Source organism: Chelonoidis abingdonii, chromosome 5, assembly GCF_003597395.2.
Source record: "Chelonoidis abingdonii isolate Lonesome George chromosome 5, CheloAbing_2.0, whole genome shotgun sequence".
Taxonomy (NCBI): domain Eukaryota; kingdom Metazoa; phylum Chordata; order Testudines; family Testudinidae; genus Chelonoidis; species Chelonoidis abingdonii.
Genome location: NC_133773.1, coordinates 40,625,019 through 40,639,783, shown reverse-complemented (window position 1 = coordinate 40,639,783; position 14,765 = coordinate 40,625,019). Strand labels below are relative to the sequence as shown.

General features: G+C 41.3%; 1 protein-coding gene, 1 long non-coding RNA gene and 1 other non-coding gene across 3 annotated transcripts in view; 1 reads left to right on the top strand and 2 right to left on the bottom strand.

Annotated features, from left to right (window-relative positions):
• Positions 1–5,751, top strand: part of PRSS12 (serine protease 12) — a 76,426-nt gene extending 70,675 nt beyond the window's left edge. The window contains 2 exon segments of the mRNA XM_032762534.2: positions 1,997–2,277; positions 4,776–5,751. Coding sequence (XP_032618425.1) covers positions 1,997–2,277; positions 4,776–5,083 — 589 coding nt within the window. The 3' untranslated portion in view covers positions 5,084–5,751.
• A 7,025-nt stretch (positions 5,752–12,776) lies between these two features.
• LOC142046879 (uncharacterized) lies at positions 12,777–14,136 on the bottom strand. Its single transcript, XR_012655937.1, has 2 exons — positions 13,804–14,136; positions 12,777–13,325 (listed from the first exon to the last, which is right to left on the bottom strand). It is a non-coding gene; the product is annotated as an uncharacterized LOC142046879 (long non-coding RNA).
• LOC116814739 (small nucleolar RNA SNORA24) lies at positions 13,417–13,548 on the bottom strand. The gene has a single exon (XR_004371334.1). It is a non-coding gene; the product is annotated as a small nucleolar RNA SNORA24 (small nucleolar RNA).
• Positions 14,137–14,765: the final 629 nt, after the last annotated feature.

Here is a 14,765-nt window from a genome sequence, read left to right as displayed (position 1 = left end):
CGTGTTTAACAGTGAAGATTTAGAAACTTCTTTTAAAATTTTCATTCTCTGGTGAGAGGTGCCTTAGAAATAAGATCAGGAAACACTCAAACATGGTGGAGAGGACCAAAAGCCTCTGAATATACTGAAATAAGACATCAATAAAGGGAGTACTATTTTTTCCCTTCCTTTAGTTGAAGGGAAGCATTCCTATTGTTGCTGATGATTTTTGGCATTAGCATTAATACTCAGAATTCTCCAAGGACACTCCCTAATGAAAATGGATCAACTGATAAGATATCAACAGACTGATGCTTTGTTGTCTAAATAGTAAGTTGGGTATTGCTAAAAAGATACCCCCAAGATGTTTTGCTAAATACCTTTCAAATAAACCTAATAAATCCAAGCTGGAAAAAAAAGAGGGGGAAAATCTTTATTAGTTTATTTTTCAGGGATGAGATTATTAAAGCTTCACGAATAGTATGTTCTGAACATGCAGACTCACAGGTTAGTTTTTCTGATAGTATTTTAAGAAAGATCTATGTAAATACAAGATCAGTTTTTACATCTCCGTAATCTTCAACTATTATGGGTCAACTGAAAATTTTTTTGTATTGTAATTTCCAGCCACAAAGGAAGTACAGTATAGTGGATAAGAGTATTACAAAGAAAGAACAATATTAGTATTGTTAAGGAGGTTTTCTGTAAAAGACTTGTGTTCAACAGTCATTAATTCATTTCTCCGGTATTATAAAGCAACCTTCACATAAAATGTAGAAAATACCTCAAATTATATTGTTGCAATTTTAAATAATTCTTCCTGCTTACTTAAAAACGTAATAAATAAATATATTGGCCATATCCTGCGGGACTGGCTAAGTTTTTACCCAGGTTAAACTCCCATTGAATTCCACAAGCAATACAAGCTTTTCTGGAGTAAGAACTGAATGAGGACTGTAGAATTTGACCCTATAACATGTCATTTTATAGGGGAAGGCCAGGAAAGAAGCCTGAATTTAGAACTAGAGCTGGTCAGGAAATTTTTTATTAAATTATTTTTTCATCAGAAAATGCTGATCTGTTGCAACTTTTCCTGGGAACGGATTAGTTTTGACTAAACTTGCATCAGGAAAGTTTCTCAGGTCCAGGATGGAATTTCTGCTCAAAACCAGAGAAAGAGATCCCAGAATAGCTGATGACCTGGTAATTAGGGTTACACATCTGGGATGTGGTAGACATAAATTCAGGTCCCTGCTCTGCCTGATTTAGAGCACGGACTTGACCCTAGGTTTCTCACATTCTAGCGGTGTCCCTTAACCACCAGCTATCTTGGGTAGATATTTCTCTCCATCAATCAAAATATTTTGAAAAGTTTGTTACATCCCACTGAGGAACAGGAAAATATTTGAAATCTCAAAAGTTTTTTGCAGGACAAGAAAATCTTTTCCTGCCCAGCTCTAATTATAACAGATACTCAGTTATAGACTCATAGACTTTAAGGTCAGAAGGGACCATTATGATCATCTAGTCTGACCTCCTGCACAACATGGGCCACAGAATCTCACCTACCCACTCCTGTATCAAACCTGTGCCTGAGCCACTGAAGTCCTCAAATCATGGTTTAAAGACTTCAAGGTGCAGAGAATCTTCCAGCAAGTGACCCGTACTCCATGCTGCAGAGGAAGGCGAAACCCCACCCCATGGCTTCTGCCAATCTGCCCTGAAGGAAAATGACCCCAAATATGGTGATCAGCTAAACCCTGAACATGTGGGCAAGACTCACCAGCCAGACACCCAGGAAAGAATTCTCTGTAGTAATTCAGCTCCCACCCCCATCTAACATCCCATCACAAGCCATTGGGCATATTTACTGCTAGTAGTAGAGATAATTGAGTTTACCACTAATAAAACTACTTTGGTGGTGTCATCTATATGATTAGTAGAGACGCTTTGGTCACAGTTGTTTGTCTATTTAGGTTGTGAATTTGTGTGATGTGAGCCCTGATCTCATTCTCAGGTATGGCAACAACACTAGGAACTATGTCATATGAGTTGGAGATTATCACACACTGGTTCCTGAGGAGTATGAGCAGGAAATTGGAGTCCAACAGATCATGCTGCACAAAGAATACAGGCCTGACAGCAACGACTATGACATTGCACTAGTGAGATTGCAGGGACCAGAAGAACAGTGCGCCAGATTCAGCACCCATGTCTTACCTGCATGTTTGCCACTGAGGCGAGAGACGCCACAGAAAACTGCCCCCAACTGTTACATCACTGGGTGGGGTGACACAGGTAAGAGTGATTTATATATTAAATACACCCAAATTTTCCTCTGCCTCACCCACAATAAAGATTTGGACTATTTCTTAAACGATCAATTGTTCAATTTACTATTTCTAATATTCACAGTGGAATAACTATACCAGGCTCCCTCATTTTAAAATAGGATAAAAGCTTTTGTTTGTTCTCCCCATCCCACCCTCCATCATTACAGAGGAATAAAAGCACTAGTTTCTTTTAATTTAGTTTGTGCTTATAAACGTTCTCTCTTCACTCTCCCAGACTGTAGGATTAATTACATAAATGGTACTGTTAAATCATCCACTCACTCCTACAGCCTTGCATCAAAAATCACATTCACAACTCTTTAAAAACACAATACCACCTCTGCCAAATTCAGGCTTATTAATGAGGACCAGAAATGCTTATACTGATTTATTTAAATGACACCAGAATGTCAAATGAAAAATGGCCACAGCACATGTGTAGTGCAGAATCCAGCACACTTTTTTTCTCCTCTATTGCTGCCACCGCCATTTTCCAAATCCCAAATTTCAGCAGCTAGATTTGGATGAAAGAAAATCCTACTAAAGATGCAGGGGAGGTAAAACACTTCTACAATCAGACTTTTGGATAACTAGCAGGTCCTGTTACTTTACTGAGTGTGGATAGGAGTTTCTTCTCCAGAAGGCTCTGTTGCTTTGTAAATTAATAACCATGTTTTACTTTTATGTTTTTATTGGGTTCATGACAGTGCAAAAAGAAGACAACTTTTTATCCTTTAGTCTTCTGACTCATTAAAACTGGCAAGAAAATGTGGTTAAATATCAGTTCTTTCTTTTTACATTCATTAATCTGTGTGCATGTACGCACAGATATCTATGAGAGCATACTGAAAATACGGAGAACTAAACACTGGGAAGAAAGGTTTGCAGTACTGTATGTTTTGCCAAAAAAATACACCTCTTAGCGTTTTATTTGATTCACTGTATAAGAGCTCTGAAGTAGTACCACTTAGCTTAGAACTTCTATTTAAATGGAAATACTCGCTACTTCAAAACTTACTTTAAATGCAATAAATTACATCACTGCAACATTTACTGAGATTTTAAATGTTCTCTGCAATCAAGTTGTTATACAAAGATAATTAAGGATTTTTTTAAAAAACAAAAAATGCTGCTGTCACTTTTTTCAACTGAGAGAATCATGAGGCACAAGATGAATTTTTATGATGTGTTACAGAAAAGAATATTCAAATGACTTAAAATATGGAATCTTGCTTGGACCTCTACTTCTAAAGTGAAATAACCATTTGGGGTATTCCAAAAATTCTCCCACATCTATATATTTACATAAAATAAATCTTTTGAAGTTAGTTGAATTTGAAGATTTGCCACTACTTACTGCACCAAACATTAAAAAATGTTCATCCTACAGGACAATCTAGTTCCTTCTGAATGAACTTTACTAGAGACCAATATTTTGTTTTGACAAAAGGAGACTGAAAATATGTTGAAACAACATTGAGATTTGAGACAGAACTTTTAATTAAGTTTAATTAAGAACTTTTGTTTATGAAAGGTGCTAGACCAGGAGTCGGCAACCTCTGGCATGCAGCTCACCAGGGTAAGCACCCTGGTGGGCCAGGCCAGTTTGTTTACCTGCCGCTTCTGTAGGTTCGGCCAATCGCGGCTCCCACTGGCCACGGTGCACCGTTCCAGGCCAATGGGGGTGGCTGGAAGCTGTAGCCAGCACATCCCTTGGCCTGCGCGCTTCCTGCAGCCTTCATTGGCCTGGAGTGGCGAACCACAGCCACTGGGAGCCGTGATCGACCGAATGGCCCGGTTTGTTTACCTGCCTGTGGACGCGACAGGTAAACAAACTGGCCCGGCCCACCAGGGTGCTTACCATGTGCCAGAGGTTGCCGACCCCTGTGCTAGACTGACAACTCTGGAGTCTATTTATGCAGTAGCAGTGCTAACTTCTCTACCTTGTCTCTCAATTCTAACCTTGAGGAATCATTTCTTGGGAGAACTAGGTAGAATGGTCTCATTGACTTGAATTTCTCAGAGAGACTATCACATAGTGATGGTAATTTTTTGTAAGAGCAGATTCATAGTTGGCCAACTGTTTACTAGGAACCAGACTGAAAGCATGAACTCATTTGATATATTAACACCTAGCAGTCCCATAGCCATTAAACCATCTAAGAATAGTTTTTCCACTACATTTAAGTATTATAGCTTATATTTTTGTAGAATCAATTACCTAAAATATAACAAAAAAATCCTGTCTTGTGAAGTATTTGTGATACAAATACTGCTAAACCAAATGTCTTACTTACAATTTGCAGTCTATTGAGGGAGTTGAGGTATGCATCCTTTTCACTTTTACTTAATGTTGTAACATTGTATAGCAATATTTAAGTCACATTAATAAATCCAGTGAAATCATACCTGATTTGGTGATCATAAGTATCTTAATGCATGTTATTTGGTCTTTCTTTGCAGGAAGGGCCTATTCAAGAACATTACAACAAGCTGCCATCCCCCTACTTCCTAAGAGACGTTGTGAAGAGCGTTATAAGAGAAGGTTCACAGGGAGGATGCTCTGCGCTGGAAACCTCCAAGAACAGAAACATGTGGACAGTTGTCAGGGAGACAGTGGTGGACCACTCATGTGTGAACGTCCAGGGGAAAGTTGGGTTGTGTATGGGGTGACTTCCTGGGGTTATGGCTGTGGAATCAAAGACTCTCCAGGTGTCTACACCAAAGTCTCTTCCTTTGTACCCTGGATAAAAAGTGTGACCAAATTGTGATCATCCCGACTCAAACAGTAAAAGGAAGTTTCTGAGTTAGATGAGGCAGCTTGAACAGCACAGCCAATGCGCAGCTGGGGCCCACACTGGGTGGGAAATGGACACATTCTTCTGTTTTGCATGTTTTTATTTTTGTTGAATCAATGATGCATATTCACACTATTTGTACAGTTAGATTAATGTGCAATTTCCTTCATGTTCAGCAAAAGTTTATATTTGCATGGGAAAATGCAATATACGTAAGATTGGAGGGGAAAAGGGGCCAACATTTTACTCCAATATTGGACTGGACAATTTCAGAGTTCAATATACTAGTTATGCCCCACAAGAAGACTGCACTGGCATTTATGCTTCAGGTTCCTCCCAGAATTACTTATAATCCTCACTTCCAGACTAACCTACTTAGTTCGATGGTTGCCCCACTTAGAACTCCTCTAATCTTAAAAAAGGCATTGTCTTTCTATTCTGTCTCATGTATGTTTCAGGTATAAGCACAGCACAGGCTTTGCATGCACAGGTCACATTTGTCCCTGGATCATTCTTGGTAACACAGTAGGTCTACACCCTTCAGTAGAGCAGACTGATTGCAAGACCTGCCAATAATAAAAACCCAATTCTTCAGAACAAATGTCCACACAGGTTAGCGCGCCCCCCCCCCCCCAAATAATGCACAAGTACAACTGGTCAGTGCAGTGGGGTAGGGTAAAATTACGGCAAAGGTGCCAGATTAAAAAATAAAAGGGGGCGGGGGAGATAGGGGTATATTTGAATTTCAGAAACACAGAGTATCTTCATTTAAAGAAATGTCAAAAAACACGTTATTTTTGGTGGGAATTACATTGTCCTATCCTGACATCCACTAACAACTGTGGATGCACCAAAAGCACTGGCCTAAAGAAGATAGGATAAGCCAAAAATTTTCCTTGGATAAAAATGAAGGTTACTTACCTATAATAGTTCTTTGAGATGGGTCTGCATATTCACACTTAAAGGTACTCCACACTTATAGGTACTCACTGCCTTGTGGTGCCTTATAGCAAACACCTCTTCCAACAGTGTAAGCTAGAGCAGTGTTTCCCAACTGGTGTGCCACAGCACACTGATATGCCACCATCCTCAAACAAGTGTGCTGCGGAATTTTTTGAAAAAGTACATGTGAGGACCTGGGGAAAAGCCACCTTCTATTTGGCTGTCTTCCTCGCTGCCCTGCCTCCTCCAGGGACGGAGCAACCAATCAGAGCTCAATGTCCCTCCTCTGTGTGAGCAAAGGATTGGCTTCTCTGTCCCTCCCCTTCCCTGTTGTAGCCACCAGTTGGGGGAGAAGAGCCCCTGAAGCTCGAAGGGGGCCCTGGCAAAGAAAATGTTGGGAACCACTGAGCCAGGGTGCTCTTGTATCCCCCACCCTTCCCCTCAGCATCATAACGCACTGTGAGCGAGGCTATAAGGGGTGGAATGCCCTCACCACCTCAGTTCCTTCCACTGCAAAGCAAGAGACAGAATAACTAGGACTCTGTCAGAGAAGGGAAGGTAGGAGACATGAATATGCAGACCCATCTTGAAGAACTCCAAATACAAGTAAGTAACCTTCATTTCTTTGAGTGGTTCTGCATATTCTCACTTATGGGATAGACCGATAAACAGTGCTGAAACTAACATGGGGGCAGGGACAGATTCCTAGTTGAATAGACTAAGGTGCCGCCTTGCCAAATCTGGCATCCAGGCTGGAAGCCAAGTCCAGAGCATAGGGCTAGGTGAAAGTATACACCTAAGTCCGTGTTGCAGCTTTGCAAGATTTCAGCATCTGGCACCTGCCTAACACAAAGGAAGTAGCCACAGCTGTAATGAAATGTAGCTGGATTGCAGCAGGCATAGGGACTTTTGCCAATGTGTAGAACTCAGCAGTACATTGTTTAATCCACTGACAACTATCTTGTCCTTATGAAAAGAAGTAAAAAAAAGTCAGCCAGCCACAAGGGCTTTCAGTTCACGTACTCTGCTTGCTGATGCAATGGCAATAACGAAAACTGCACAGGCAAACATGACTGCTCAAGAGCAGACAGAGTCAGAGTCCATTCATGCACACCCATTGTAGGTCCAGTCTGGCAGCTACATAATACCAATACCTGCAACATATTTCCTTGCAGATATTTCATCCAATTCCTAATCAGCTTGTTCACATTAAATTTATGACATGAGAAAAAAAAATTAGAGCCTAAAGCTGTATGACTGCAGGTTAGTCCTTTCAAATTCTAAGATTTTTCTTTTCAAAATGTATGACTAAAAAATAACAAAATAGCCAGTTTTCATAGATCTCTACCCCCTAAAAAGCATTTGTTTCCTCGGCTGATTCTCTACTATTCTCAAGACTACAGAAACCTATGATTAAACACTATAAAAAGTATTTCACAGTGAAAAATGCAACCCTTATTGATGTGGAAATACAAATATTAATTACACAAAATTATTTATTAGTCCATAAGAAATAGTCACTACGTTATAACATTGTTATACTAACCTTCCTTTGTTAGTGTCCCAAAATTATTCAAGATAGCACAAGTTTCGTGTTTGTGTATTTCTAGGATGAATGGGATGCACATTAAGGGCATTGTAAACTGTTATACACAAATATTTTCTTTGTTCATGACATCTTTGACAAACTATCACTTTTTAACAGATGTAATGAAAACTTTGTGGGCCAAGGAACATTCAAAAGTGTGAAAATGTGGCAGTTCTGTGTCACCACATTGCCAATGTATGATTGTACAATATTGTGACAAGTAATCACTATTTAAAGGTATGTGTTTCCCTTCCCTATCCTGGGAATTCCAGTTGAGACAATGTGTTGTGGCCTTGTGCGCACAAAATGCAATGCTTGTAGTAATGTATGATAGATGTGTAACTGTGTGTTACACTCATGTCTGTATGTCATGTACACGTCCAGTTCTATTACTGTTACCCAATTACACACCTTCGTTAGCATGCAAAAGAGTTGTGGCAATATTGTAGACTCCTATATGTGATTTAATTCTTATTCAGACTTGGCCCTTAATTTAATGGCAATTAATGTTTTAAAGGGCCATTCCCAATTTAAATATCTTGTTGGAATTGGTGCTATATTAGTATAATCAGGTGCTTTTATACAGTATTGGTACAACTTTCTGTGATTTTGCACTATTTGGATAACATAAAACAAATGCAAATAAATATATTAGGTTCAACATCTGGAGAGCCTACTATTATGTGAAACAATCAGCTGATGCAATCTAAAAGTTAACGTTTCATTGCTTACATACACAAATCTTTTTTGTTTAAAATAACTAAAGTGAATCTACTGAATGAAAGGGAAGAAAATTTAACAAAAAAATCTGTATCACAGGACTCTTGCCATACATGGTGCATTGATCTGAGAATTTTGTAGTGAAGTAGACTATACAGCATAATAAGCTAGGAAAGAAAGCTGTTAGGAGTGGGGATGTGGAATTGTCTGATTTTTAGAACCTGAATCACCAAGGATCAGATTTGGAGAATTTAAGAAAAGTCATCATGTAGCAGAGTAGTATCCATTTAGATTTCCTAGCAGTCCATTAGTTTTTTGCTTACTGGGCTCTTTTCATGAGAAGCTTGACTTCGGTAATTAACTAGATCAGCAATTCCATATACCCCTGGGGCTGTGTGAGGGTACTGCAGGGGATCTATGGGCCCTGATCAACTCTTCCCCCTCCCTCCCAGGACCTCCTGCATGCTGAGTGCAGGAGACAGTAGGAGGGACCTGAAGGAGCAGGGATGGCACGCACTCAGAAGAAGGAAGAGGAGGGACAGCGGTGGGGCCTTTGGGAAAGGGGTGAAATGGGGGCAGGGCTTGGGGGTGAGCAGCAGGCTTGGGGGTCAGCAAAAATTTTTTATATCAAAATGGGGATCCTTGGGTTGCTAGTTTGAGAACCGCTGAACTAGATTTTAAAATGTTGCACTAAAACTTTTATCCAGACAACATGCCTTTATTATCTAAAGTAAATGGAGCTGTCTTACGTTTTACTATATCTTTTTTCAGTGAACCTGTATAGTGTGAACTGGTATAATAAAAGCTGCCACATTTATTTGAACCCTTCTTCATAGGTTAAAGTCAACATATATAATCCAGTGAATAATCTATGTACAAACTTTCATACAGGAAGTGTGTCACACTATATTTAATCAGTTAACAATGGTATGAATTTTAATAGGTGGAAAAGTGTACTTTGAAGAACGCTGTGAATCAGTTTTCGCCAAAGCCTTTCATATCCAGACAAGTTTTCCTTTAGGGAATAACCACTGAGTGGAATTTTTTTCTGGAATCTAAAATGAACCAGCTAAACACGTCTTGATATATTGATAGAAATTAAGAAACAATACAGACTTGAGATAAATATCTCTGCCAATGCAGGATTGCTAACTACAATATACTCTCCAATGTTTTGCACACTTTTGGTCTAACCATTTTTAACTCTTGAGGGGGGCGTGCTGAGGGAAGTGCATACACTACAACTTTAATTACACCCAAGTGATTACAGGTCTGAAAGTGTTGTCACTGTCCTTGGTAAACTGAAACCATGTGAATGCATAATTGAGGAGGGATCAACTTTCAGAAATCTGGCAAATGTTGACTCAAAAGGTGTTTACTAGAGTACATCAAAGTAAACTAACTTTTATAGCTGTAGTTCTCACTAGCAAAACCAGTGATGGAAACTAGGATCTCTCTCTCTCTCAGGGGTTTGTTACTAATCTCATCCACTGATAAAATGCCCCAGGTCTTGTCTGTGGCTTCCACCATTGCTTATGCTAATGATGCATTATTACTCCATTTCATAGCCATAGAGACAAGGTTCACAGGCGTGGAGGACTTGCCCCTTACTGTCCCACAAAATAAGCAGTAGTTTTGACCCTGCGAGTCTCAATGTTGTCAGCTGCTACTGCTGCCACCGCCACCTAGACTCCCCTTTAACAGAGAAAGGGAGTAATCTGACTAGCATGGACGAGGCCACAAGTACACGCTCAGGCATTATTCACTCTGCATAGATCAGGGTGCTTAGAGAGCATCTGTGATGACCAGGTACTTCACTCATCCTACTACAGGGAGTTTTGAGTGACTAAAGAATGACTATCCAAAGTAGTGATTGAAAACGAGGCATTTTACCCATTAACCATTTTAAATTTACCGGTTTGGGTGTACAGTCCCAGCTCCAACCTAGATAAACCGCATTTGTTTTAACACTATCATTTGTTCTTCTTAAGTACAATAGCTGTGCTTTAAGAACATTTATTCCCACATAGAACAAATGCTTTTAAGGGATTTGCTTAGAATATTAATGTTGGAGAGCATTTTATTTGACCTAGCATAGTTACGTATTTTTAAACTGATTGTGAAAAACTGAGTTCAAAAGAACTGAGTTCAAAACTCATAATTAGGAATCCAAACAAACCACCCTTCTGCTAAATTTAAAATTAAAGTAGCAAATTAACAGTTACAGACACCCATGTTTAAAGCTTGTTTTCTTTATGAGATGTTAGTGCATTGCTCAAACACAAAGTGAGGAGTAACTGAAGGACCACTAGCATTTATATGACAGAAGTGCTACTTTATTGAGCATTAAAATGGCCTTTGGCAAAGCTTTAAAAAAATAGAAGTTTAATAACCAATAATTTGGTGTTTCGCTTTTCAAAAGTAACTACTGGAGAACATTTCAGTACAGTTGTATCTGTTCAACCAAGCTTTTCACTTATCTGTTGGGAAAGCTTTAGTTTGAATGCAGATATTCAAAAGAATGCCTTTCAGGCAAAGGCACATTGTTTCCCTTCCTCACAAGACATATGCAAAACTCCCCTCCTGTTATGGGGATTTAAAAACAGAAAATTGTAGCTCATTACATCTAAAGACTTAAAGCATTAATAATGACAAAACCCATTTCCTGAATTATCTAGGTGAACCTCCTTGAAATCTAAAAGAGAAATACTTGACTATTTAAGAGCTTAGCATTAGTTATCCTTTGATAAGTTTCACACATATGATAAATTACAAGCAGCTAAGTATTCCCCTTCAGTTGTTCAGTACCTACTATGGGCCTGGAATGGTGCTCAACTACTGTTCAGAAATTTTCACAGAAGTCTGTTTAACCACAACATACCATGTTCTTCATGACTTATGTCATTCTGTAAAGTTTCAAAATAACCTTGGCAGGCAGTGGCACATTCAGTTTTCTGGAAGTATCCTGCACCAATGAGCTGCATTATGTCAAGTTTACACTATAATCTTTTGCTACATCGTAGCTACAACAGTGTGCGGTGATCCAGTATGATCTGAGAACACAGTTGTGCTGGCCCAAGTCCCCACCACAGACAGCACCAAAACTATGCTTTTGCCAGTATAAACTGTATACTGGCCTATCTATACTGGCACAGCACTCCTTGTGTAGATATGGCCCTACATGGGAGTAGCTCTAAAAAAGGAAGTATGACACATGCAATAAGAATATACAGGAAGTTGTGTAATCAGTATATTTTCTTCAAATGGCCTAGTACTTTTGTGAATGTAATATTTTAAATATCTGTAGTGGTGTGGTTCTCCTGCTATAGTTAGCAAGGACTATTAATTTCTGAGACAAGAATTGTGACTGTTCTGAAGAGTGGCAGTTTCATTTGTTCTTTTTCACTTCTTTAACAAATGTAGCACATGATCTCAAGTTATTTGTCCAATATTTGGATTATAAATAGTCAGCGGAATCAATTCAACAGGAATTTGAGGGTGTTGTAAAATTAAGTCATACTTTTAAAATTACACATCTGTATATACATATTTATACAGGGGGAGGAAGGGAGATGAAGAAAAAATGATTTTTGCAGCAGAAGCAGGAGCTTTAGAAACTCTTTTGCTTTTGTGCTAGCAACCCCCTTAGTTGCTGGACTGCCAGCCACACTGCCGCATCAAGTCAGCTGGACTGGAAGTCTAAAGGCAATGCACTGCAGCTTCCAGGAGGCTGTATGCAGAACTATGAGAAGACACTTTTAAAGCACAGTCTTCATGAACCAAAGGGCATCTTCAAGAACCAAAAAACTCCAATTTTCACTACCCACATCCAAATCAGATTTTAGCATTTATTAGACAGGTCTTTTAACATGTGTTCATGTTGCTGGCTGGCTGCAGCCTTTCCTGGGTTGGCTTATGTTGCACCACTTTTCAAAGCAAATAGTACAATTTTCCCTGCTGGCTCTCCTTCCAATCAGCAACCAAAAGGGTTGTTTTTTTTTTAAATGGCCCTTGAGCAAACTTGTTTTACTTCAAGTTTCTACAAGTCTGGTTGTGTTTACTACACCTTCTTCAAAGTCCTCACAACTTAGGAATGTTTGTCCTGCAAAAAACAGAGTTTGAAGTAACTGAAAGTGCTTCCAACAACAAAGATTAAAAGAATATCACTACATCCTAAGGCATACTTTAAGACAATTTTGAAGCTTACAATCAAATTAGATAAATACAGTTATCTTGCTGGATTGACTAGAAAGTAAGTAATTTTGCACTACTGGAGTTTGTTGAGGTGTTGTGTTATGCCAGCCAGTTTCAAGTATTAAAAGTAGTCCTGAAGCAACAAAATTTGGGTACATTTTCTAAAAGTCTCCCAAGTTTCAGGTCACCTGTATTAATCAGTCTGAAAAAAAACACACAGTAGCCTTTTTAATCACATAAATGTTTATTTGTAATACATACAGGAAACATCCAATAAGTCAAAACACATACAAAAAAAGCAGCATATTTAGGCTCCCACTGAAGTGACAGGAAATGGCTAAAATATAACTAGCTAAAACGTGAACAAGGCTATTCCTCTGAGTAAGAAAGACACGATGAGCATTAATAGCTAAACGTACTCTTATCAAATGATTTTTATATAGACTTAGCTTTTAATTTCCCCAATTTTTATTGACTTCTATTCCAAATTATTTATTTTATCATGATTCAGATTTTTGTTTCAGCCTGCATTTGACTAGGATACACATTTCAAACCACGACATTGTGGAACAGTTAAGTCTAACCCAGTTGTTTTAATACCAGCCACAACACTGGGCAAATCAGTTTCAGTCTTAACCCCAGACCAAGCAGGTTTTTTTGGTTTTGTTTTTAAATAATTACAAGACTTCATCTCAGCCCGGAGCCCGGATTTAAAGCAAAGCACATACCTGGCAACAGATGGCTGCTCTGGGTCTCAAGTCTGCAAGGTCCCTGGAAAAGAGCACAAAAAAGAAGAGAGAGTGAGTGAGTATTGCTGGGCTCCAGCAGTCAGGCACGTTACTGCCGAGGCTGGACATGACACACGTGTTACTTGCTCCAGTCAGATACTTTCACCAATTAAGACAGTGAAAGCTTTGCCAAAAAGCAAGACGCTGCTCTTCCATGGCTAGGAAGGGAGGCTGCCATAGGAGACAGGTCCCACGGATTCATGGACTGACCCTAACGGCGACACCGAGACGATCCCACCCTACGCACACGTGGGGCCGGGACCAGGACCAGGGCGGGTTCCAGCCGCCACACGGACTCGACACTCCTGCTGCTGGCGGCAGGCAGGACAGCGCGGAGGCGGCCGGTACCAGAGCAGCACAGGGCCCGACCCGCTCCCGATCCCTCGGAGAAGACAGGAGTAGATAGTGAGGTGCGGGCCCCGGAACTCAACCCCTCCCTCCTCCCGCGTGACGGCTCCTACCTGCTGCATCCCGCTCCCACCGGCAGCGGCTCTGCTGCGGTCCGGTCCCCACCTGCAGGGACACAATGAGCCACGTTACCGGAAGGGCGGTGGCGGCCCCCTCCCCCACCGCCTCTGGCCGCGCCACCAGCATCCCCCCGGCGCCACGTTCTCCTCTCAGCCTCCCGCGCGCTCGGGCCGGGGGGAGGGGAGCACCCACGCGCCGGCCTGAAAGACAGGCCTCAGCCAGGGGGGTCGCGCGCCAAGCAGAGCGGCAGAAGCGTTTAGCCCCGTGGCTAGGAGCAAGGCGGGACCCGTTCTCCGGCGCGCAGGAAACCAGGCCCCCGCTCCCCCCACCACTACGAGAGGCTACTCCTGCCCCTCCGCAACGAGAACAAGCGAGCCACCCACGCGGCTCTCTCTCTCCCCAGGGCACAACCCCGCCCCTTCCGGCAAGGCGTACTTCCGACGTGGGTGAGGGGCGTGGCTACGCATTGGCGCGAGTTCCCCCTTCCTCGCCGTGCAACTGCGCAGGTGCAGGCTGTCTTGTCATGCCCCGGGATGAGGGAGCGCGGGAGGAAGGACCCGGATGGTTCTATGTCAACCGGGCTGCGCTGCTGGGCCCACGGTTACCAACCTGCCCTGATCCGTGTGGGGCCGCAGCCGGGGAGGTCACTGCCTCGTGCTCTAGGCACCGTTAGCTGAACGTTACTGATATACAGGCTGCCCCTGAATTCCATCGTGTGTGTGTATGTGGGGGGGTGTATGTGTGTTTGTTACCTGCCTTGGTCCAGAGCAACTTCTATGAAAGCTTGGGCCTCCTATGCAAATCTCAGCTGCCCTTTGGTTACTGAGGGACAGCAGCAGTTCAAGGTACAGAAGCCCCTAGGCTGCCCTTGGTTTATGTATCCTAGGGACAGGGGTGAAAGTAACTGAAAGGACTTAGGGGTATGCCGGAGTCCTGAGCAGGGGCGTGACCTCAA